This window comes from Macrobrachium rosenbergii, chromosome 4, assembly GCF_040412425.1.
Source record: "Macrobrachium rosenbergii isolate ZJJX-2024 chromosome 4, ASM4041242v1, whole genome shotgun sequence".
NCBI classification, from domain to species: Eukaryota; Metazoa; Arthropoda; class Malacostraca; order Decapoda; family Palaemonidae; genus Macrobrachium; species Macrobrachium rosenbergii.
Window position 1 is genome coordinate 52,337,358 of NC_089744.1, and position 26,540 is coordinate 52,363,897.

At 36.5% G+C, this 26,540-nt stretch overlaps 2 protein-coding genes across 2 annotated transcripts in view; one reads left to right on the top strand and one right to left on the bottom strand.

The window, feature by feature from the left end:
* LOC136837696 (uncharacterized) overlaps positions 1-26,540 on the bottom strand; it is a 189,403-nt gene that overhangs the window by 85,706 nt on the left and 77,157 nt on the right.
* On the top strand, positions 9,755-13,263 carry LOC136834587 (putative leucine-rich repeat-containing protein DDB_G0290503). The gene has a single exon (XM_067097170.1). It carries the CDS (start codon positions 9,923-9,925, stop codon positions 12,962-12,964), a length of 3,042 nt encoding a protein of 1,013 aa, XP_066953271.1. The 5' UTR covers positions 9,755-9,922; the 3' UTR covers positions 12,965-13,263.

A 26,540-nucleotide genomic window follows, 5' to 3' on the forward strand; every position in this document is an offset into this window, starting at 1 on the left:
GGAAGCGGTTGGTGGGTATGTGGAGGGAGGAAGGAAAGGGGATAGAGAAATGGGAGAGGGATAGGAATAGCGCCAAGGGCTGCCGGAAGAGCCTAGTGGGAAGGCTGGTTGGGTGTTTTGCATAACAAGTTTTTTTTTCCTTGTGCAGGATTAGGGTTCCCAAGTTACAGAGAGACAATGAGGTCATCCCTGTGCATCGAAGTGTCTCTATACCGGTAATCATCATTCTCTCCCGGTTCCCCCCAAAACGCTAGATCTGCTTCGACAAACTTACAGGCCATGTGACACCTGTTACCGGCACACTTACTACCCTTCGCCTCCGACCGAGTCACTGAGCAAACGCCTCGCTCCTCCATTCTTGCTACTCTGTCTCCCCCCTTCAGTTGGGAACCGTCTTTTCGTTATCAATGGACCAGTGTTGTTATTGGTAGAAGTGGTGGCTTGGACTCACAGTTTCCCTTTCAAAGTTGTAGATTATCAGGAAAGATCACACTTAACATTTGTTTTTATTTCCTAGCCCAGTTTATTTCATTATGAGACTGATATGAAGAGAAAAGACACAGACAGGTAAAAATGCAAAGACAGGCCCGCAGGCAGACACACTAACACAGATTCTTTTAAATAAAAAATTCTTATGCCAACAATACTTTAATCACATAAAGCTGCCCATTTTATAAACCATTCTCCTTTATCATTTTGCACACGACTTCACAGCAAGTAAACAAAAAGTTCGTTATAATGCTCCTCTACAAGAGCTTTGCAAACTTGTTCTTAAATGTGGTTTTCGTAAGGAGGGAGAACCAGCCAAGAGATTATGCGTCATACCTGTCTCATTTACCTACAGTAATCCCACTTGGAACTACTAGAAAAACTGCAAACAGTTCAGTCGAATAAGAGACACGGAATTTTACCACCTGTCGTAAGATATGGAAGGCAAAGTACATACACACACACATACATGCATACATATACTAAGAAATCACAAAAGTAAGCACGTGATTTTGTTTGTTAGCTGAAGCCACTGGGAAAGTTCAATATAAAACGACACAGTGCCAAGTATTTGTGCCCCGATGATGTGTTAAAATGCACGACAGTACTTGGCACTCTGTAGTTTCATTTTGAACTTTCCCAGTGGCTTCAGCTAACATACATATATACATATATATATATATATATATATATATATATATATATATATATATATATACATATATATATATATATATATATATATATATATATATATATATATATATATATATATATATATATATATATATATATATACAGTTTGTACCAGACATTACCACATAGTACACAAATGTTTACACACGTCTTTCCATATCCCTCTATTGTGTCAAGACAGATAATAGTATTATGAAATTATGCCAAAGAACCCAGGTTGAAGACCGTCCTCATTATCATATCATCTTCCAGCAAGGCACGTTACACTTGCATACCCATTCTTATAAAACAATTTATGAATCGAACATCTTGCATTTAGTTTAAATATTTCCAGTGTTTGCTTACATTATTCTTATTTAAAGACAAATTAATTCATATAAATATCTACTTCTGGCCGCATGATTCAAATTCCATCAAACACTTGAATTGCTCTCTAAATATTTTTTGAAGGGGCAAGGGAATGATGAGTTTTCCCTATATACACAAAACCTTACATAGTGCCCACTAATGAAAAAAAAGATGTAAATTTGTATTTCTTTTACAACGAGAGCGTATCAAATAAAACACTCAAACAAAATTATGCAAACTGAAGCATTTACCACACGTAAATAATATTGTGTATATGGCTTTGTATATTAGACACACACACACATACACACACACTATATATATACACACACACACACACACACACACACACACACATATATATATATATATATATATATATATATATATATATATATATATATATATATAACAGCAGCTGACGGAATCCGTGGAAAGCTAAAAGTGATAAATGAATAAGACAAAAGCAAAAGGCATATCCAATAGAAAGGAGAAACTTCACTATAAAGAAGACCACTGCAGCCATGGAACCATGCATTTATTTCTATTTCTGAAAATACCCATTCCGAGTTATCACAAAACTTGGAGACTGGCGCCACGTCCGCTCTTTCAGCTGTCTCGCAGCAACGAAAGAAAGTGGTCAAGAGTACCATTTTGCATTCCCAAGCCAAAAAGGGACAATCTATGTTAACAAAGAGTTAATAGTAACAAGAATGACTGGAGACCAACTTTTTGAAATGTATTTTTAAGTGGTTGTCGTTGCGTGAATATATATGCACACAAATACTTGCAAGCTTGCACATAATTATCTGGGTGTCACACGAAATTGGGCCAGTTCTACAACTGCAAGAGTTGGACTCCTCATCGTATATGGTTTACTTTCCAATGCTACCACGGACATTGTAATACTTTTAGTATTAAAAGTTTATCAGTATTTGTGTTTCTGAAGATTGGAACACTGCAAATACAGGTCCGGGAAGAAAGTTTTTGGTTATTCAGGGTCGATGTCAGAGTGGAACTTGGGCGAAACGCAGCAGAGAAATTTTGAGTGGCGCCGCTTTACATAACGTCCGAGATGAGGATGGTGAGACGGACTGCTGGAATATCGCTACTGGAAAGGAGAGAGAGAGTCAAGATATAAGAAGAATGTGCGGTATACGTAATGTAAAAGAGAAAGCTAGGGAAGCTCGTCTGAGGTACTATGGCCATGTAATAAGAAGAGAGGAGGTGGAACCAAACAAGAGAGCTAAGAACACGCCAGTGATGGTGGGGAGGAGTGTGTGGCGTCCGCGGATCAGATGGATGGATGTGGTGAGGAGGGATGTGGGTAGGGTGGGACTGGGGGAGGAAGATGCAAGGAATAGAGATAGATGGAGAAAGTTGACTCGAGCTGCCGACCCTGCTATACAGTGGGACTAGTAGGGTCGAAAGAAGAAGCAGCAGCTTTATATAACGACCGCCCTGTAATATTTGTTTAAATTTTTTCTAGGGTTTATGCCAGCAATGAATTTTTTAAAAAATATACGTATATAGTGGTTTTTATTGGTCGAAATCGTCGGTACTAAGTCCATACTTTGTTTTGCATTTTAAACTTGTGATCTATCACCCGAAAACGAACTCAAATTTTATCCCCAACATTTTCAACGTAGAATCTAGAACACGTTTTACATCATAGCCATTCTAAACCACAAATAAGCAAGAAAATTTATTAAAATATTGATATTTTAACACTAAATACTGTACTGCGATTGCCGGCTAAATTGAAAGACCCATGCTATTGTTATTGGTTATTATTATGCTTCTATGAAGAAAATAAGTGATAATACGCGAATTTTCCTTTGTAAGAAAAAAAATCACAACAAATATCACAAACAAAAGCTTACAAAAGGTCGGCGTCACACTTGTTGAAAAGAGGCAGGTGCACATACAGATACAGATCTATGTAACGAAAACCTACACGGCAACCAAAGTGTAGGAAAAAAAAAACATCCTGGTGAAGACTGAATGTTTTTTCTCTTCGTTGCGTGGGATGTCACAATGTGGTTATGGAATATGAATACCCAAATTAAATTCTATCAATATGAGAATGAGGAACTTTTACGAATCTGGAAACTCAATTTTCTGTATATGAAAAAATACCAGTCCTTTAATGATCCTGGTATGTCCCTAATCTGCATCAGTCTTGAGTTTCTGAGAAAAGGTACTTTGCCATGACAAACGTAAGTAGACTAATTACCATTGTTTCCAAATATTGTACAATTAAATTTATATTCACACTTATGTTTGTTAATGAAAACATTCAGTTTACACACACAACTACTTTTCCATACATACATATACATATATACTGTACATCTATAAACATATATATATATATATATATATATATATATATATATATATATATATATATATATATATATATATATATATATATATATATATATAAAACTGATTAATATGTACTGTGGATAGAGGCTGGGTGTGTACAGAATGGTATAAAGAATAGCATGCTGAGAACGATCACGAGTTTAAATGATGGAAACGAACATTGTCCTAGGATATGTAGACAAGAGTCACTGATTTGGTGTAAATGTGGGTATGAGATAAGGATGTGTTATGTTTTCGTTGCTTTATGGTTAGAGTGATGAGAAAAGCCTGAGAAAGGGTATTATATGTATGAAGGTGCAAAGTTGTGGGATAAGAAAATGGTTGTGATTGGAGTATGGAATGGCAATAACGATTGGGAGTAGCAGAGAGTAATTCCAGAAACTAGTCAAAGAGATTGAAAGTGTTTGCTTGAGGAGAAGTTGAAAGATAATATACTCATGAGTCATGAGTGAGGTCATAAAGACGGAAAACAGAAATATGAGGCAATGTATGTTAATTAGGATGATGGAAGAATGGAACCGATTTATTTGTAGAATATTTGCTAGTGTAATGGATAACGGCAGGACGAGAGAAAGATGAGCCACAGAATAGGTGAATAAAAAGGTAAAAGGATGTGTGGAAAAAATTTGCATAAGAACTGAAAGATTAGAAAGGTGGAGGCAAGTAGAAATAGTAAAAGGGTTAGCAGAGGTGAAAGAGTCGACCAGTCTAGATTTCCGTATGCCTTCGAGATGTGGAACATGATGACAGCAGGTTCTCCACAAAAGACTATTAGACAGTATGAAAAACTCAAGACGGGAACAGAGTATCTAGTATTTTACTTTCCTTCAGCCATCATCGTATAAAAAAAAAAGCTTGACTTAAAAAAAAAAAATAAACAATGCAAAGCAGACCAGCAATAAACCCACTTTTAGCAAATTTCTTCGTAGATCCTGCTGGAGACTCAGTGTTGCCTGCTCAGTTGGTTCTCACAGAAGCAAGCGTTCTGCGTATTAAATGAGCAGAAAATCTGCGGAAGGTCATTTGATTTAACAGGAAGAAAATATTTTGGCTAATAGTATACGAATTGGAAAGGGAGCTGATGACAGTGACCTTCTCAATGGTAAAAAAGCTGCAGGTAAATCCAGTTGGAATAGGATGGTAAAGCTACAGCTGCAGAAACTATAAAGAACTTTTTGGATAAAGGGACTATCTCTTTTTATTCAGAAAACAACTCTAGGACACAAGATTTTTGCATCAAAAACTATCCAACGCTGTACAAAAGTACAGCGGCTTCTGGCTGATTTAAAAGACTTAAGAGGGAGAAAGAGAATTTGGTTGACTAATGAGCAAGATCCCTTGAAGGATAAAAAAGCAGGGTTCAAGCACTAGATTAGCACTGGTCATGAAGGAGTGGCCACACCAAGGTCAGCCACTGAACAGTGAGTGATCAATCCCAGGACAAACAAGAGACAAGTTTCGATAAAGGAAGGGCATAAGCTTCAATCGGCGATGAGATGGCATAAGCAATATGAAGTGCTGACAAAACACATTCAGGATCAGAAGTGACAATACCACAAGAAAATATATGACGAGATCTTGTTGATCTTGTATATGCATACACATCAGACACAAAAAGTATAAAAATAATCAATTCATTATTGAACTAATAAAGCAAATTACTTAACAATGTTCAATGTGCAGAAAAATATTAAGATTTCAAACAATTGTTTACATCTTTTTCTGGAGCACTCAAAATAAGTGACAAACAATGCACCGACAGCATCCATGCCATATCCAAGAGATGTTACCTAGATTATGAATAATGAAGTAGCAATGAAATCCAAATTCAATGAAAATTAAATACGCAATAATATCTGGATATTATGTATTTAATGAAACTGACGAACAAATCAAGAAATTATTACGTCAGCTGTGAACTCGTCATAATGAAAAGTTGCATAAACTAGGAAAGTAAACGGATCACCTACAACGTCCATTATGCTAAAAGTATAACTATTTTATGACAGAATGGCAGAATAAGACTTTTACTACCCTGATACTATCCTTCTTGCATTTTAATACATTTTTATCTATTTATTAATTTATTTTTTTCTTTTACAATAAGTGGGATCTCTTCTTTCTGTATTTCCATTTACTCCCTCTTACTTCCTCCTAATGAACACCATATCCTTTGGAAGCTTGAATTCCAAGTCAATGGCACCTGTGGGCTTGTTCCATATGAATAGGTTTCATCTACTGAATAGCAATAATAATAATAATAATAATAATAATAATAATAATAATAATAATAATAATAATAATAATAATAATAATAATAATAAATTAGGATAAATAATCTGAATTTTCAAGATAAATAAAAATGCGATTGAAGGGAGCTGTAACAGGACAAGGTACCTCCTAAATGACTTTACGTGGCTTAGTTCAGACCTGAAATTCTTTTACTCTTCTCACACTATTTTTTTTCGTCGTTCAGCATGCATGCGTATGCGTATTTGTATAAAGCAACTCTATTACAGAATAATATATATATATATATATATATATATATATATATATATATATATATATATATATATATATATATATATATATATATATATATATATATATTATGTATTTATGTATGTATGTAAGTATACTGTATATATATATACGTATGTATGTATGTGTATACATAAGGTCGAGGATAGTCCCCATCGCATACCCAGGTGAAGAGGCAAAACAGCTCAAACATCGGGTTTCTATATTGTTACCAACGTTTCAAAACTGATGTCTCATTTTCAAGGCTAAAAAAGGAAAACCAAAAACATATACGTTACAAACTTGTCCAGCAAGATTAACATAAATCATCACATACAATAAGCACAAAAAAACTTAAAACACACAATGTATCAGAAACTAAGTAAAAAGTATTTAAGACAAACTTACAACCCGAGGTTCGTTTGCTGAAAGATTTGCCAGTGCGAGAGAGGGAGTCGAGACAAACCAAGGAAGGAGAAGAGTGGGCGGTCTAAGCAATGTATAATGGAACTGCTGTACTGTAGTGTTATTATTTAAAGTTGGAACAAGGTGCTTAATGGCCAAGGATTCGAGTATAAGGAAGTGGTTTTCATTAGGGCTCGATAAAATGATCTTAAAATCATCGTATTTAATTTTGCATTTGCGTATGGTTTCTAATACTCGAAAGCCCAGGGCTAGAAAGCTTACTCCCTGTGCGGTAGATAATACCTATGTGTGAATCACATAGTATTTGAGCAGCCGGCGAGTGCTTCCTCGTAAGTCTGTTCGTTGCACGAACAGCAAGTATTTACTGTAGGTACAGTAAACGAGGCCGGACCGCATTAAAGTAGGTAATTTTTCTTTTTGTCGAAAAAGTCCACCTATGGTTTTTGGATTCTTTAAGATGAATTTGACATCAACTGCTGGGAAATGTTTGCTCATTGTCTTCCTTAATTGTGGTATAAATGTGGTATCATAAGTACTGGAAGCTAATATAATATTTCAGTTTTAAAGCTAAATGTACCGGAGCTGATGGCTGAAAGTTTTCTTTTGAGCCTTACTAACATAACTAAAGAATAGGGCAGGGAGAGCAACCTGTCTTAAAGAATTCCTGCAGAAAATTAATTTCCTTGTGAAACAAGCTCCATTTTATTGTGAAACAAGCTCCATTTTAAAGTCAAGGCCATAGCCCTGTGGAGTAGTGTTGATAATGAATTGCGTGAGCAGGAACTATAAAAGTTTTGCCCAAAACCTGTAAATGTGGCCTTACGAAAGATTCCCGTGCTGAAACCATCATTCCCCCATCAAGGTATCAAGAAAGTGTAATCTATTATTATTTTCTTTCTCAAATGTAAATCTTATATTAGTATGTGAGGCGTTTGCATATTTTAAGAGAGTCCCGCAATGATGTTAGTCCCTAAAAAGAATGTGCCGTCCACATATCTACGGTAAAATAGCGGCTTAAAGGAGGCAGGACAATAACTGCTGTTCAAACTTGAACATATACAGTAAATGTCTGCAAAGGTGCAGCTCAGTGGGTTGCCCATGACGACGCCGTCAACCTAAACGTAAACCTCATCGTTAAAAATGAAGGCTGTGTCCCGCACAAGCACTTCTAAAAGTTTCTTAAACCCCTCTTTGCTAAAACCCTGGAACATATCATCGTCATTCCCAAAAATGGTCTCTGGTATAAAGTCGATGGTTTCATCAACGGGAACATACCTCAACACAGATTCCACGTCAAAACTGGCCATGACCAAATCAGAGTCTTGGCTGAGTATACTCTCTTTGAATTCTAAAGAGTTAATGAGTTTATATTTGTTCTTAAAGCATTGGTCCAACAATGGAACCAGAAATTTAGCTATCTTGTAATTTGGCTTTGTATAGGAGGAGAGGACGGGTCTCATTGGGATGTTATTTTTATGTACATTACACAAACCGTACATAATACTACAGCAGTTCCATTATACATTGCTCAGACCGCCCACTCTTCTCCTTCCTTGGTTCATCTCGACTCCCTCTCTCGCACTGGCAAATCTTTCAGCAACCGAACCTCGGGTTGTAAGGTTTGTCTTAATTTTTTTTTACTTAGTCTTTAATACATTGTGTGTTTTTAGTTTTTTTTGTGCTTATGGTATGTGATGATTTATGTTAATCTTGCTGGACACGTTTATAACCTATGTTTTTTTTTTCTTTTTTAGCCTTGAAAATGCGACCCCTGTCTTGAAACGTTGGCAACAATAACGAAACCCGATGTCTTGAGCTGTTTTGCTTCTTCACCTTGGTATACATATACACATATGTATATACATACTGTATATATATTTACATATATATAATATACATACATACATATATATATATATATATATATATATATATATAATTTATGTATATATATGTATGTATATATATATATATATATATATATATATATATATATATATATATATATATATATATATATATCTATCTATCTATCTACACATATTTTACACACACACATATACATATATGTATATATGTATGTATGCATGGCAAGCTGTTCTTCAGAAAAGTTTGTAAAATAATGTACAGACAAAGCAGCTTCTGGTCACCGTACACTCCCTAACTCAGCCGCCTTTCACGTACACTCGTGACTCCTGAGGTTTTCCCCTTGTTGCAGTACTTGTCATTCCGTCATTAGTGTGAGGAGTCAGGAGTCAATCCATACTTAAAATCATCAATGAAGGGCAGAGGACACACAGATATACAAGCTGACTTTATTCCAACGTTTCGTAATTATCGGATTAATTACATCATCAGGGCTGTTACAATAAGAAATAAAATTCTTTGTAAAATCATAAAAGCTAAAAATAAAGGCTAAAAATTATTCATACAAAATTTTCACAAATGTACACAAACATTAAAATTAGAGAACAAAAGTTTTAAAAATCATTACATTTTAATGTAATGATAATTACGAACGTTGGAATAAAGTCAGCTTGTATATCTGTGTGTCCTCTGCCCTTCATTGATGATTATATATATATATATATATATATATATATATATATATATATATATATATATATATATATATATATATATCATCTATGTATGTATATATAAATATATACTGTATATATGTATATGCATTTATATGTGTATATATACACATATTTTTGTGTATGTATGTATGTACGTATGTATGTATATAGATAGATAGACAGAAAAATTATACATATAATTTTACTTAAGCAAAAAAGAGCCTTCAGCTTCAAATCTATTCAAGACTACAGCCTTCAAAATATTTATTGGTTAGAATGAGATCCTTCCATCTGAGGACGAAAGTCGATTTGGAGCCGAGTCCAGGAATCCCCAGATTCAGAAGCTTCTCCATTCCCCAGAAGGCAGCGAAGAGGCTCCAGACTCTTGCCTCCAGAGCCCAGAGCATCCATGTGTCATAATTAGAAACTAAACTAAGAGAGAGCACTCAAATACTGTACAAATCAAAATGCTAGTTTTGTACATGCTTAATTTGATTGTTTTATCTACTGTGGCCAGTTTGTTATTTGCTGAATTATTGGAGGACGTACAGTCCTATTATAATTTATATGGACCCAAACCCGTTTTGGGGATTATATCTCATAATACTCTACGTGAGGAGCCTGTAGTGGAAGTAGGGAGCGGGTGTTTGAGGACTGGCATTTTAGCTGCCATTGTTGCTGGTGGTATCGCTACCTTGGCCGGTTTAGGACTTACTCTCTACTGGAAACGAAGACAGGACAGAAACGTCGTAGCAGATTTGGAAAATGGTTTGGAAGACGAAAGGCGGCAGAAGGAACAAGCTGTTGCTCAAATCGGAATCTTGGAAAAGCTTCAGCGGGAAAAAGAACTCTTGATGACGACACTGAAACGCGAAATAGACGACGGTCTGGAGGACATGGAAACTCTGAAATTGGAAAAGGAAGAACTTCAAGATGAAAATGCAATTCTCAAGGAAAAGTTGGACGGCTTTACAAAACGTAATACCGAAGTGGAAAGGAAGCTTACAGACAAAGAGACGGAAATGATTGAGAAGGTAAAAGAAATAGCTATTTTGAAGGAGCGACACGCAACCCTTAAGGAACGAAATGAAAACCTAGAAGGTCAGCTGAAGGGTCTTGTACACGGCAGAGCTAAGATGGAAAACAAGATGCAGGAAATGGAAGCAGAAATAAGTAAGAGGGACGAAGAAATTGAATCTTTCATGAAAACAGAGAAAAAACTGAAAGAACAAACGAGTATCTTGCAGGAAACGTTAGAAAGTACTGTAAGAGAACTGAAAGAAAGGGAAGAAGAAATGAATGACAAACAGGAGGAAAAGGACACTTTGGTAAAGAGAGAAGAAGAACTAAAAGAACATTATAGTATTCTGGAAGAAGATTACAACGGTATTGTAAGCCAGATGACCTGGATGGAAAAGGAGTTGAAACAGAAGGAGGTAGAAATAACAGAGAAAGGTGATGAAATTCATAGGCTGAACATGACACATGGCGAGCTCACCGAACAGAGGATGGAACTTGCAGAATTACTGGAGATTGTTCGCTGCTACAACTCGGAATTGGGAAAACAGATTGCAGAGGCAAGAGAGGAAAATCAAGAGAGGATGGCTCAAGTTGATGTCTTGAGAAAGGATTACGAAAGCGTCCAAGAACAAAACAGTATCTTGGAGGAAAACACGAAGAAACTTCTAAACGAAAGAGCTGTAATGCAAACGGAACTGGAAGATATGAAACAAGAAATGATTGCGAAAGGTGAGGAAATAGATGTTTTGAAAAAGAGAGAAGGAATCTTAGAGGAAGAAAACAGGAAACTTGCCGAAATGCTGGAGAGTTGTCGAAATCATAACATCAAAATGGAAAAGAAGGTTGAGGACATGGAACAGGAGAGAAAAGAAAAGAATGGTGAAATTGAAGCCTTGAGACGCTCTCACCAAAACTTCAAAGAACAAAATGATATCTTAGAAGAAAATGTGGAGCGTCTTCTAAACGAAAGAGCTGAAATGCAAAGGAGAATGGAAAAGATAGAACGAGAAATAATTGAAAAAGATGAAAGGATCGTTATTTCCATACGGAGAGAAACAAATCTTAAAGGACTGAATGGCAGTTTAGAAGAAAAGTTAAACAATTTTGTAAACCAAATGACTGGAATGGAGAAGATGATGCAAGACAAGGAAGCAACAATAATTGAGAAAGTCAAGGAAAATGATAGTTTGAAAAAGAGAGAAGAAGATACAAGTGAACAAAACAGGATTTTACAAGAAAAGTTGGAGAGCCATGTAAAAAGAGGAGCTGAAATGGAATGGAGCATGGCACAGATGATAAAAGAAATCACCAAGGAAGGCCTGGAAATTGACATGTTGAAAAAGAGGGAAGACCTCCTCAAAAGGGAAAAGAGGAACCTTCTCGAGATACTGGAAAGTGTTGCAAACCATAATGTTGAAATAGAAAATAAGATGGACGAAATGAAACAGGAAACGGACAAGAAAATTAATGAAATGGAAATCTTGAAAAAGTCTCACCAAAACCTCAAAGAACGGAACAAAATCTTAGAGAGAAATGTGGCGAGTCTTTTAAACGAAGGAGATGAAATGCAAAAGGAAATAGAACAGATGAAACGGGACATAATTGAAAAAGACGAGAAAATCGATATTTTGATAAGGAACGAAGAAAATCTAAAAGAACGTTATGACATTTTAGAAGAAAGGTTGAACGGTCTTGTAAGTCAACTGGCTGAAATGGAAAAGAATTTAGCAGACAAGGAAGAAGAAATCAAGGCGAAGGAAAATTATATACTGATACTGAAAGAAGAAAATCTAAGAGAACATTATGGTATTTTAGAAGGAAGGTTGAACAGCCTTGTAAACCAACGGACTCAAGTGGAAAAGAACATGGAAAAGCTGCAACAAAAGCTAATTGAGAAAGGTGAGGAAATCAACCATTTGAAAAAGGGAAAAGAAATCATCAGGTTTGGAAAAAGGAAAGTTGCCGAAACATTGGAAGGTGATGGAAACCACAAACCTGAAATAGAAAAGAAAAATGAAGACATGGAACAGGAAACACAAGCAACAATGGTCGAAAATGATGTTCAGAAGAAGCCACAAGAAAAACTTCAAGAACAAAATGGTATCTTGGAGGAAATTGTGGGGAGTCTTGTACGCGAAGGAGCTGCCATGGAAAACAAAACGACAGGGATGGAACTGAATGAAATGGGAAAGGAAACGAAAGAGAAGGAAGAGGTAATAACTGAAAATACCCAGGAAAATAGTACTGAAGACGGCCTAAGTGAACTGAGAAGTATTTTACAAGACAAGTTGACCATTCTTGTAAATCAACTGAATGAAATGGAGGACGAAGCGCAAGAGGAGGTCGTGGAAAGAAATGAAAATACCCAGGAAGGTAAGTCTTGGAATAAGACTGAGGACAACGTAGATGATCTGAAGAGCATTTTACAAGACAAGTTGACCAGTCTTGTAAATCAACTGAAAGAAAAGGAAGAGAATGAAACAGAATAGCTTAGAAAGGCGAAATGACTTACGTTTGCCTTTACAGCTGCTTGCTGGCTGCTTAAAAGCAGATGAGAGGCTTCTTCCAAAAGGGATGAGTCCTAAGTTACCGTACCTCTAACCTAACCTATCCCAGGATGCTATGTCCTGACCTGGCTGGGGGCTTCACTTTCCCTGGTCTCCCCCACCAGGGACTGGAGGCCTTCCAACCAGGACAGGGCACTGTATCCTTGGATAGGTTAAGTTACAGGAAGGTTAATAGCCTCCCCTTGCCTAACCTATCCTGGAGTGCTGTAGCCTAACCTGGCTAGGAGCTTCACTCCCCCTCCCCCAGGGGTGTGAAGTCGCCTGACCAGGTCAGGGCTCAGCCCCCTAGGATAGGCTATGTTAAGGGAAGGTTAGATTAGCCATCCCTAACCTATCCTATATTGGAGTGATGCACCCTAACCTGGCTAGGTACTTCACTCCCCTTCCCCAGGGAGTGAAGCCACCTGACCAGGTCAGGGTTCAGCCCCCTAGGATAGGTTATGTTAAGGGAAGGTTAGATTAGCCATCCCTAACCTATCCTATCTTGGAGTGATGCACCCTAACCTGGCTAGGAACTTCACTCCCCTTCCCCCAGGGGAGTGAAGCCACCTGACCAGGTCAGGGTTCAGCCCTGCAAGATAGGTTATATTAAGGGAAGGCTTGGTTGGATGCATCCCTATTGGAATATGTCTTTCATCTCCTTTGAGCACTGAGTGAATTAATATACATATACACAGAAGCAATGATAAACTGTCAACTTGAGCCATCGTCTATTTCCTGGGTAGGGAAAAGCAGTTATCAACAACAATTCCCTTTGGTTATGAGTTGTTGCAGTGTTCGATATGAAACAATATTAACCATTCGTAATCTGTTCATTAATGAAGCTCAGTCGTTCTGCATTCATTCCTCGGTTATAATGGGAACATAATTTGATATTACAATTCGCCCAAGATTTAAAAGTGTAGAAGAGTTGCAGACGTTATTATACCAGTTCATGTCCTGCTTAAAAGCAAATCAGACTAATTCCAAAATGGATGCCTTCTAACCTAACCTGTCCTAAGGTGCAGTGCCCTGACCTGGCCAGGAGCTTCACTCCCCCTGGGGTGGGCCAGGGGGAGCGAAGCTCCTGGCTAGGTCAGGGCACTGCACCTTAGGACAGGTTAGGTTAGGATGCATCCACTTTGGAATTAGTCTATGATTTGCTTTTAAGCAGGACATGAACTGGTATAATAACATCTGCAACTCTTCTACGATTTTAAATCTTGGAGTTATTGCAATATCAAAATATGTTTGCTATGAAAACTGAGGAATGAATGCAGAACGACTGAGTTTCATTAATGAATAGATGACGAATGGTTAATACTGTTTCATCATATCGAGCTGCAATATATATATATATGTGTGTGTATATTTTACACACACATTTTTATATATATATATATATATATATATATATATATATATATATATATATATATATATATATATATATATATATATATATATACACACATATATAGTCCTGTCTCTATACAGGGTCGTTGATTTGGATCAGTCACATCCATCTGTTTCTGTGGTGCATTTCTACTTCGTCAAGCTCTTTCTCTCTCAAGTCCTTCCTCACAAAGTCTCTCCTCCTCTTTCTTGGTCTTCCTAGCCTTTTGCTACCCTGCATTTCCTCCTCCATAGCATGCCTTCCAATATAGTCTTCCTCCCTTCCCAGTGGGTGTCCCTACCATCTGTCTCCCCTCCTGCACTTTCTTGTATACACACACACACACACACACACACACACATATACATATATATATATATATATATATATATATATATATATATATATATATATATATATTTATATCATTTTTATCACACCGTGATTTATATATATACAATCATGAAGCTACAAATGTCGCTTAATATCAAATCCACGCTACCTCAGGAATATCCCCGATGGGGAATTGTCGTGGGATCGAGACTCGGCAGTGCCCGTCCATTTATCACTTATAAATTCCCCTTCGGTGATAATTCCCCATCGGGGATATTCCCGAGGTAGCGTGGATTTGATATTAAGCGACATTTGTAGCTTCATGAATATATATATATATATATATATATATATATATATATATATATATATATATATATATATATATATATATATATATATATATATATATCCAGCCCTTGGTAAAAGTTTATAAATATACAGATATATATATATATGTATATATATATATATATATATATATATATATATATATATATATATATCCATATATACCCTTAGTAAAAGTTTATAAACAGATATATATACTGTCATATCACAGTATATATATGAAGATAAAATATAGATGAATGTCCTTTACTGTCAAAACACTATTTGATACGTTGCAACACCTATATATCAAGCACTTTCTTCTGTGCCTCTGTTCACTGGTAGAATATGGACAAATGAAATGTCACAAGGGTATATATACAAAGCATATGTAGGTGTGGCATTAAGTCTCCGATGGTATGCAGGTGACCGTTTCCCAAGAAGGAGGAAAATAAACAATTCCCTAGTGGTTTTGGCCTCATTAACTCCCCGTTTGGCCAAAAACCACTAGGAATTGTTTATTTTCCCTCTTTCTTGGGAAACGGTCACCTGCATACCATCGGAGACTTAATGCCACGGCTACATATGCTTTGTATATATACCCTTGTAACATTTCACCTGTCCATATTCTACCAGTGAACAGGGGCACAGAAGGAAGTACTGAAATATAGGGTTGCAACGTTCAAATAGTGTTTTATGGGCCTTTTTTTTTATATATATATATATATATATATATATATATATATATATATATATATATATATATATATATATATATATGTGTGTGTATATATATATATATATATATATATATATATATATATATATATATATATATATATATATATATATATATATATATATCTGTATGTTTATACAAATTTCTACCCAGGGCTGGATATGAACCCGGACAGTTGGTTTAGAAGCAAATGTAAAAGGTCAGCTTTGACCACTTGGCTAGTTCCTGGGCACAGAAGAAGCACTTATCAATTATAAATCTTTTGTTGTAAGCTATTGCAGTTCGATAAGAAACAATATCAACCACTTTATACTCTATCCATTAGTAAAAATCAGACGCTCCTCATTCGTTCCTCAGTCTTAACAGGAATACATTTTGATATTAAAATTACTCTAAAAGTTAAAAGTGCAGAAGAGTTATGCATGTTACTGTAGCAGCTATTATTCTGCTTAAAAGCAGGTAAGAGACATATTCCAACGCGGATGCAAAATAACTTAATCTATCGCAGGTGCTGTGCCTTGACCTGGCCAGGTGCTTCACTTCCCCTGGACTCCGCCCTAGCCTTCTGACCGGGTCAGGGCACAGCACCCTGGGATAGGTTAGGTTAGGGTAAGGTTAAGATACGATGCATCCCTGCTGGAATGTTTCTGATCTTCTTTTAAGCAGCGAGGCATGTTTGGGTTTTATTGGTGAGCAGAGTATGTGTATATATATATATATATATATATATATATATATATATATATATATATATATATATATATATATATATATATATATATATATATATATATATATATATATATATATATATATATATATATATATATATATATATATATATATATATATATACCTAAAGTGTGTCTACCAAGGCCAGGTTTTGAATTTGGTTTATATAAACGACAGTAAACAATTGACTTTGAACACTCAGCTTATTCATGGTCAAGGAAGAACTAACCATCAGTGGCAGTTCCCTCTGGTTGTAAGTTGTTCCAGTTCGATATTAAAGGACATTAATCATTTGCTACTCTATTCATTAATAAAAACTTACCTTCCTGCGTTCATCCCTCAGTATTAATGGGGAATTATAAGAGTTTAACTGCAAGCTCGCGGCCCCCTTAAAAGCAGAGAACGGATTCTGTCCCGCCAATGACTTGCACAGCATCTTTCCCAGGTCCTTTCTCTGTTCGTGAAAGGATTGTCTCCCGTAAATTGTTGTCCAAGTCGACGAATGGTTAAACATGCCCTTCCTTATCTTGTCAAAGATATTATTATTCATTACCATTCCCTGGCCAAATGCACATTATATCGTCAACGTGCCTGAACCATGCTAAAGTGTATGGAATGATTTTGTTCAATATTTTGCTTCAAAAAACTCCATATACAAACTACTTAACAGTGAAGCACAAGGGTTACCCATTGCCGTACCAAAAATTTTGAGAGTTGAATTTCCCACTGAATTCAAATCACTTGATCAGTTCTGTTAGGGTGTTCTTTTAACAAGGTATATCCGGCCGTCTCATCTCTAATATCCGATAAAAACTCCATCAGGTCGCCAGAAGGTACCTTTGTGAAGAATGATGCCGCGTCGAAGCTCACAAGCCTGCATTTACTATATATCTGTGCATTATTTATTTTATATCAAAACAGCATTATTCCTTACGAGCTTGATAGCATGCGCTACGCTGCGCTGGAACCCGGCACTTTCCGTCATGTCTCCCCTGCCCTCCCGATCCCCTACCTACCCCTCACCTGGGGCAGACAAATAGATTTGCAGGAGGAGGGTGGATGTGTCATGTCTCGCCTACCTTCCCAATCCCCTACCTACCCAACCCTCACCTGGGGCAAACGAACAGATTTGCAGGAGGAGGGTGGATGTGTCATGTCTCGCCTACCTTCCCAATCCCCTACCTACCCCACCCTCACCTGGGGCAGATAAATAGATTTGCAGGAGGAGGGTGGATGTGTCATGTCTCCCCTACCTTCCCAATCCCATACCTACCCCACCCTCACCTGGGAGAAACAAACAGGTTTGCAGGAGGAGGGTGGATGTGTCATGTCTCCCCTACCTTCCCAATCCCCTGCCTACCCCACCCTCACCTGGGGCAAACAAACAGGTTTGCAGGAGGAGGGTGGATGTGTCATGTCTCCCCTAATTTCTCGATTCCCTACCTACCCTGCCCCACCCGGGACGGACAAACAGGTTTTCGGGAGGAGGCTGGATGTGTCATGTCTCCCCTACCTACCCCGCCCCAACCTGAGGAGGACAAACAAGCAAGATGCACTCGGATTTTATCATTATATACAGTGTATTCACTCCAGAGATGGTACCAACCAATAGGCTAAGAACCAAATGAACTAATAATGGGCCTGGCTGGAAAACTTGTTTTGTGAGCTGTTGTTGTTTCATACATCTACGGTAGCGATGGAGAGGTCACACACAACTTTTTTTTTTTAATTAGCTTTTCATTTCCTTTAAATAGCTCTTTAACTTTTCTACTCTCACTGTCCACAGAAATTTTATCACGCAAAAGACTGTTCATTCTTTCTATATATTCTTTCTTATCCAAGATTATCAGCTAACCAGATTTGTCGGTTACCGTCATGTGTCTATTTTTGCTATTTTTCAACTCCTTAATGGCTACTATGACTGTTTTAGGAACATTTGGGCGTGTCTTTCTTTTCATATTTCCATAAGCATTCCCCTTAATTATAACCACATCCTTTCCTTTCAAGGCCACTAAATTTTTCTAAATTGCGCAATCCTTTGTTAAATTATATATATATATATATATATATATATATATATATATATATATATATATATAAAATTATGATCATATTTGATACGTGATTCTTTTATTTTAACATCAGTTATGAAAAAAGTTTTATTTGCTTTTTAAGCGCCCTTTTTTTCGGGGGCTGGGGCTGGGGGGACTGGACTCTGATGTACTAAATCTCTTTGGTACAAGAATTAAAAACTGCCGAGAGCAAAACGTCTTCATAAATGTATTATTTCAGAAAGTGGGCGTAGCCAGTTTTACAGAAAATGAATACTGTTACGCAAGGCCCAGTGCATCTGAAAATACTGGTCGTTCTTCCAGGCGCGCCTGAGGCGGAATATGATAAACTGAGACACAGAAAAGAAAAGTTCGAAAACCCTGAGCAGAAAACGAGTTTACTTATGAGCACAAATACGGAACATCGCAGAAATTTAGGCTTAGCGTAGGTTGCAACAATAAATATTAAGTTAGGCCCAGCACTTTTCTTTGGTAAAGGTAATTGCCTTGTATGGACCGAAGAGGATCATGGGAATTCCACGTGCCGGCAGCTGATGCAGAGGTTATGGCGTTTACTTTGCTTTACACTGCAGAAGTTGCCTGAATGATCATCTACAGTGCTTGCGCAGTTGATATCCTAATGAAACCTTTACTTTTTGCTTGCCCAGGAATTCTATTTTCGATCAAATATTATGAATCGCAAAACTCCGCCACACAGGTAGGCTATCATGACTAACTATTAAATTATTATTATTTATTCATCCATGGCTGGAATTATTATTATTACCATATTATTATTATTATATTATTATTATTATTATTATTATTAAGATGAACCCTATTCATATTAACAAGAACCCTATTCATGGGCCAATTCATTCACTTGAAATTCGAGCTTCCAAAGAATCTGGTGTTCATTCGAAAGAGGTAACAGAAGGTAACAGGAACAACAAAGAGGAGATTAGTTATCAGAAAAACAGGTAAATTAACAAACTGATAAATAAACAAAAATGTAAGTAAAATATTCAAATACAAATTGAACTGTATTAGGGTAGTAATAATGCACTGCATCTTTGACTGAACTTCTGAAGTTCCAAATGAACGACATCCTCTAGGAAGGCGTTCCACAGTCCAACGGTGTGAGGGATAAAAGCCACTGACTACCTCTACAGCGGGCAAACTGGAGTGAGCAAGAACAGTGTCTGAAGTAACTACTGTGTATACAGACATTTCGCATTCACTAACAGTCTTCCAGCTTAAACAAAGAAATATTTATGGTCTACATCAGTATCAACACCAAGACTGCCGTTGAGATTTTGAAATTATAATTGTGGTTTGAATGTTTAATTATTCAGAAGCGTCTCAGGGTTTCAAAATAAAGCTTAGAGCATTTGTTTGACAAATCTTGGCCATCTATGTTAATGAATGAATCTAAACACTTCTATGTTATTGAAAGAATCTACCCACTTCTATGTTAAAGAAAGGATCTACCTACTTCTATATTAAATCTACCAACTTCTATATTAAAGAAAGGATCTACCTACTTCTATATTGAACCTACCCACTTCTTTATTAAAGAAAGGGTCTACCTACTTCTTTATTAAATCTACCCACTTCTATATTAAGGAAAGGGTCTACCTACTTTATTAAATCTACCCACTTCTACATTAAAGAAAGGATCTACCCACTTCTATATTAAAGAAAGGATCTACCTACTTCTATATTAAATCTACCCACTTCTGTATTAAAGAAAGGATCTACCCACTTCTATTTAAAGAAAGGATCTACCTACTTCTATATTAAATCTACCCACTTCTATTTTAAAGAAACGATCTGCCCACTTCTATATTAAAGAAAGGTCTACCACTTCTATATTAAAGAAAGAATCTACCCACTTCTATATTAAAGAAAGGATCTACCCATTTCTATATCAAAGGAGGAATCTACTCACTTCTATATTAAAGAAAGAATCTAACCACTTCTATATTAAAGAAATAATCTATCCGCTGCTGTCTTGAAGAATCTAAACACTTCTGTATTAAAGAAAGAATCTATCCACTTCTATATTAAAGAAAGAATCTACCCACTTCTACATTAAAGAAAGAACAAACTTAATTTAGACTCAGTTTTTTCTAGGCAAGGTCCAGAGACGTCTAAGGACTTAGCTACTTAGTTTCTTCTCCTGAAGGGGATGAAGACAAAGACCTCTCCGAAGAGTAATAGCGAGTTGCCTATGCCAGCAGTTTTACTCTGAGGTATTTGAGACTGATCTTTCGCTATCTGTAGGCGTCTGTTTTCATAGGTCACGTGACTCTGTCTTTGGAAAGCCTTCGTAATTGTTCTACGAAAAAGAGAGTCTCTAATTTCACCGCAGCGTCAATGACCATTGCATTTAAACGTCAGATAATTTATTCGTTCATTTTAATTTCATAGGTTTCATAAATTTTCGTAGATACATTTTTTTTTAAAGTTTTTGACGAATGTCCAAGAGACATTAGTATTTTCGAACGGCTTTCATAGAATAAGTCAAGAAAAGGAAAAATTTGACCGGGGCGGATCGGGAGGAGAGAGAGAGAGAGAGAGAGAGAGAGAGAGAGAGAGAGAGAGAGAGAGAGAGAGAGAGAAAATAAAATATCATCTATACAAATAGTAAATACAACGAAAGAGAGAGAGAGAGATAAAATGGATTATACAATATCATCTATACAAGTAATAGATACAGTTAGTTAACTGAGCAAACACCCTACACCAACATGGCAGAAAACAATGCTACCCACAATTAGGCTACACATCGCTTCCTAACTACAGCGAACAAACGGGGAAGGAAGGAAGGAAGGAAAAGTCCCATCGGAGTTATTAAATGTTTGCTGAGAATCACTGGAAGTAGTCTCCAGATGGAGGGTGAATTATTTGCTGGAAGACTTCGCCAATGATTTCCATTCTGGCGTTTTAATCTTCATGGAGATGGGGAGAGGTAGGTGGGGAGGTTCTAGGAGTCCCTGGAGAGGGGGTGTTGGCACTGACTGTTGGGGGAGGAAGGGGGAGGTAGGCAGAATGAAATGTCAAAGTGCCAAGGAGAAATGAACTCGGAGCAGACTGCATCAAAAATACTGACGACGACGAGAGAGAGAGAGAGAGAGATTTAATGACTCTGCTCTTAAGAGAAATAAGTCTCTTTTTCCCCACTGTGACATTTTGGCGTTAAAGAAAGAAGATTTATTATTTTCCGAAAATGCGAAGGAGAGATAAACGCCCGAACAGCTTCAAGTTGACAGAAAGTACAGAAAGAGAGGCGCCCATTGTTGGCGCTTCCTCTTTCCACTGTCCCAAAAAGGAACATCATTGTCAATATGGATATTGTTACTTTTAAGACGATGAACCCCATTCATATGGAGCAAGCCCACCGAAGGGGCCAAGGACTTGAAATTCAAGCTTCTAAAAAATATGGGGCTCATTAGAAAGAATTAACGGAGGGTAATGGGAAATACAGGGAGAAGAGATCAGTTATTGGAAAAGAAAAAAATACGAATGAGTAAATTTTATTAAAAAATGGATAAAAATACGAATAAATTATTAAAATACAAGGTGAGTTGTTTCTGGCTACTAATCAAATAGATATTAAGATACAAAAGGAATCACCTAAATATCTGTATATACTAGACAATGTTTTAAAGTACAGGAACAGCAGTTGGACGAGTTTGACCTTGGGAACCACCGAAAATCCACCCTGCATGGGGCGTGACGGCAGGAGAGCAGTGCCTTTTGGAGCCTGTCCCTCCTCGCCGGCAGAAAAGGCCAACACATCAAAACAGAGTGGGGGCGGGGACGCGGGGTGGGGGGTTAATATCTAGGGGAAAATATAGATGTATGAAATTCAAGTACTATCCGAAAAAAAAAAAATTATCGCCTCAGGTTGATTTCGTGGAGAATGAATTGTAACTCAAAGAACATCATCAGGTAGAAATATATATATCTTCATCATATATATATATATAATATATATATATATATATATATATATATATATATATATATATATATATATATATATATATATATATATATATATATATATATATATATATATATATATATATATATGTGTGTGTGTGTGTGTGTGTGTGCGTGTGTATATATTAGAAAATGATTACAAATTCAATATCGGCGCGATAATTAAGTTGTTGCAATACAATCAATGGGAAATACCGAATAATAAAAACAATACTACTCATTCATTTTATTTACTCTCAGTTTTCCATTATGTTTTTAGGACAAACAAACCATTCTAATTTGCCTATTTTCCCCTATTTTTTTGTGTCAGCAAAAACTCGAACGCACTGTCATGATCATTTTGTTTGCCTAAAATAAAAGAAAAAACTCGTTCCCTTTGTAACTCAAAAGAAGAGTTAAAATTTGAACCCATATGAAATTACGTGCTTTCGCGTCGGAAAGGGATATTAGTTATTTGTAAAACTTTTAGTGCATACCCATGCTTATGAAATTTCAGGGAATCATATAAGGCAATCTACTTATAACTGCTGTGATTAGAATTATCATTTGCTATAAACACAGAAATCACAGATATAACGCTTCGTAAGCATGGACAACAAAGACATACACTTGTTGTTCTCACAGTAAAGGGAACAGCAACAGTGTGGTACAGTGAACACGAAGAAATAAAGAAACAGCTCATGATATTCAAGAAACAACTGTGAAATGTTTCGCGATTCGAAAGAGGAAATACAACACATTATTTTAACGTAAGCTTTTTCCCAGTTGAATGTTTTATTTCCGGGAAAATTTTATTTTATAAATAAAAAGAATTTTCGGCGAGTCGCTTATCGACAGTTCACGAACGAGTAACATTATGGGAAGTGTTTGCAAACAACTTGAAAAGTCAAATGAATTGCCTAACAGACAGAATGACGACTGCTTCTAAATTTTCACCTGGTGACTAGCCCTGAGAGAGAGAGAGAGAGAGAGAGAGAGAGAGAGAGAGAGAGAGAGAGAGAGAGAGAGAGAGAGAGAAGGAAAATATTCAATCTTGGTTGTCTCACTGGTTGAACATCAGCGTTATTTGCAAGACACACAGAAGCATAATCGTCTCCTAAAGTAAGAATATATTTGTCTACTACAGAAATACACTTATAAATACAAACACAAGAACCCTTATTTGTTCTCTTAAACACAGTGTTAATTGCAAAGCACACAGAAGCAGAATCTCCAGGACTTTAAAGGAAGAATATATTTGTTTACTGCAGAAATGCCCTTGACAAAGACACCACAAGAAACATTATTTGCTCTCTTGTCTTTCCACCGGACGAGATGGGATTCTGGATGCAGCCAAATGCATCATTTTTATTGCATCCTCTCTTGTTCCCTACTTCATCACCGCTTGGGACTCTTACGAGTTATTCTATTCTCTGTGTTCTACAAAAATGTACGTATATTTGCAATTTGTCTTCGAGGTTTCCTGTTCATGGGATTATTATTCTTAATGGCCAGGTTAGTGATATTGCCACAACATGTGATATGCGGTATCTTAATTTATTTTTTATTTTCTGATAACTGATCTCTTCTTTCAGTATTTCCTATTATCTTCTGTTACTTCTTTCGGATGATCGCTATAATCTTTGGAAGCTTGAAGCTTGAGCTTCGAGTCAATGGCCCCCGTGGGATTGTTCCGTATGGATAGGGTTCATCTACTGAATAATAATAATAATAATAATAATAATAATAATAATAATAATAATAATAATAATAATAATAATAATCTACTTCTCATCATTACTTTCGGCAATATATGTCCATTTTGATGTCTTAAAATGTCTATGGATTTATAGATTGAATGGAATATAGAATGTAAAACCAAAGGCCAATGCTGGGGCCTAAAGGTCATTCAGCGCTGGGAAATTTAGAGTAAAATGAGGTCATTCAGCCTCGCAGTTGCACTATGAAACAATTGTTGAAAGGGAAATAAGATTAGAGAATAAAAGGTTTAAAAGGAAAAGGGGCTAGGGGAAGAAGGGACCTGCAAAATCAAGTGATGCACTATGAAACAATTGTTATGATCTGAAGGTGGAAAAAAATTTTTCAGTTCCTTTGTATTTGTCTAGATGGAAGCTTTAACTTATTTTTCAGACAATATAAAGTCTGAAGGTGCAATAAAAAGTAAAAGGAATGTTAATTTACAAATCTTTTCCCAGTTAACATCAACTGAGAGGTTGAAGTATTCAGCTCTTAGCCAATTCAGAAGGCTCTTCTAAAGAAAATTGAGGAGAGCTTGGGAAGAAAAGAGGGCAGACGCCAATTTTCAGGAGGGTCTCTGTGTCAGTGTTGTTTAGAGAAGAAGATTCTTCTCCTCCTCCCGTCGGCCTCGAGTTGCTTTCAAGTTGGGGCCATGACTTTTGCCTCCATTTTAGTGCGCCAATGTGACAGGTGCTCTCTCTCTCTCGGCACTCTCTCTCTCTCTCTCTCACTCTCTCCAACGCGGGGATCTAACCGGTGCTCGTGCTCGACAATTATGATTTTCCATATTTTCTCTAGTTTTTTATATGGTCTCGAAGTTGAATCGGAAAATTAAAATCGCAATTTTATCATGTGTTCACATCTGGTTGACAAAGAGACTTGGAATGATTGAACTCTGATAATTATTTATTCATTCACTTTTTCGTCTTTTGTTATATATTCATTTAAATATCAATTAGCGATATACTGAAGGAATAAGCGATTTATTTAATCTTATTAACAAAACAAATATTTTTCATAATTCTTCTGAATCAGCAAAACAATTATTGAACTGTCAGTCAAATACATAAAAAGGTGAAAAAGGTTGTTTACCTGCCATTTCATTCCATTTAAAGTTCGGAATATCCTTTCATATGACGAACAATTTTATTTGCTTGGTAAGTTTGCTATACGACCATATGTCACATTAATTAATTTACAAATTTTTTCCTGGTTAACATCAAAAGAGAGAGAGAGAGAGAGAGAGAGAGAGAGAGAGAGAATTTAACCATCAAGATGTTTTTGGAGTGTCTAAAAAAATCAGCGGAGAACAGTTGTCAAGTTATACAGTTCAAATTATATTTCACTATGTGGAAGCCAGAATCGTATAGGTTACTTAACTTTTGGTGGACATTTTTATCCTGATACACCTGGAAACCTTTTTACTGTGAAGAAGGTTTTATTTGATATTCCGTTCAATTCCATTACTTGGAAACATTTGACTGAATTTTGATCTTGACCAGCATTTGCGAGTCTAGATAGACGACCGACCCATCGACTGGTTTTTCTTGACTGGAAACGTGAGAGAGAGAGAGAGAGAGAGAGAGAGAGAGAGAGAGAGAGAGAGAGAGGTTGTTCAGCGGAGACGACCAGAATCGTTGGTTACTTCGGTGGAGTTTGAATTGTTTGATCTTGATCGTTTGTGGAGTAGGTTTGATTTCTTGAAACAGGTTGTTACGACGTGCCGCTCGTTGCTTCCAGTTTGTTGTCACGCTGCGCGCACGCATACACACACGATCATACGTGTGTATATTTTTATGTATATATATACATATATTCTTATGCTGTGGTTTTCATAATGCAGTAATCTCCCCGTGTTTATTGTGAATTGTTGTATAACTGTGATTTTGTGTTCAGATACGCGTATACCGTAAAAGAGTTAGCGTAGGTAAAATGATTGCACTCTGTGTAGTTTGTGAGAAGGGACGGTGTGCGTCGAGCTGAGAGAGACTGAGAGCCTTGTTCGTTGTATAGAGAGCGGTTGTTAGTCAATTTTCAAAACTTGCTGAGATTAACACCTTCTCATATGACTAAATCCATTAGCGTACAAGGCGTTAGGGGTGGAAAATTCCATTACGAAAGTCGCCGAACGTCGTTCAGGAATATTATTAGAAGCGATGTTTTCCATTCTTATTATAATAACTAGAGATT

What these genes read in the sequence shown, in the direction of transcription:
- LOC136834587 (XM_067097170.1), top strand. Translation starts at nt 9,923, where the DNA reads ATGCTAGTTTTGTACATGCTTAATTTGATTGTTTTATCTACTGTGGCC.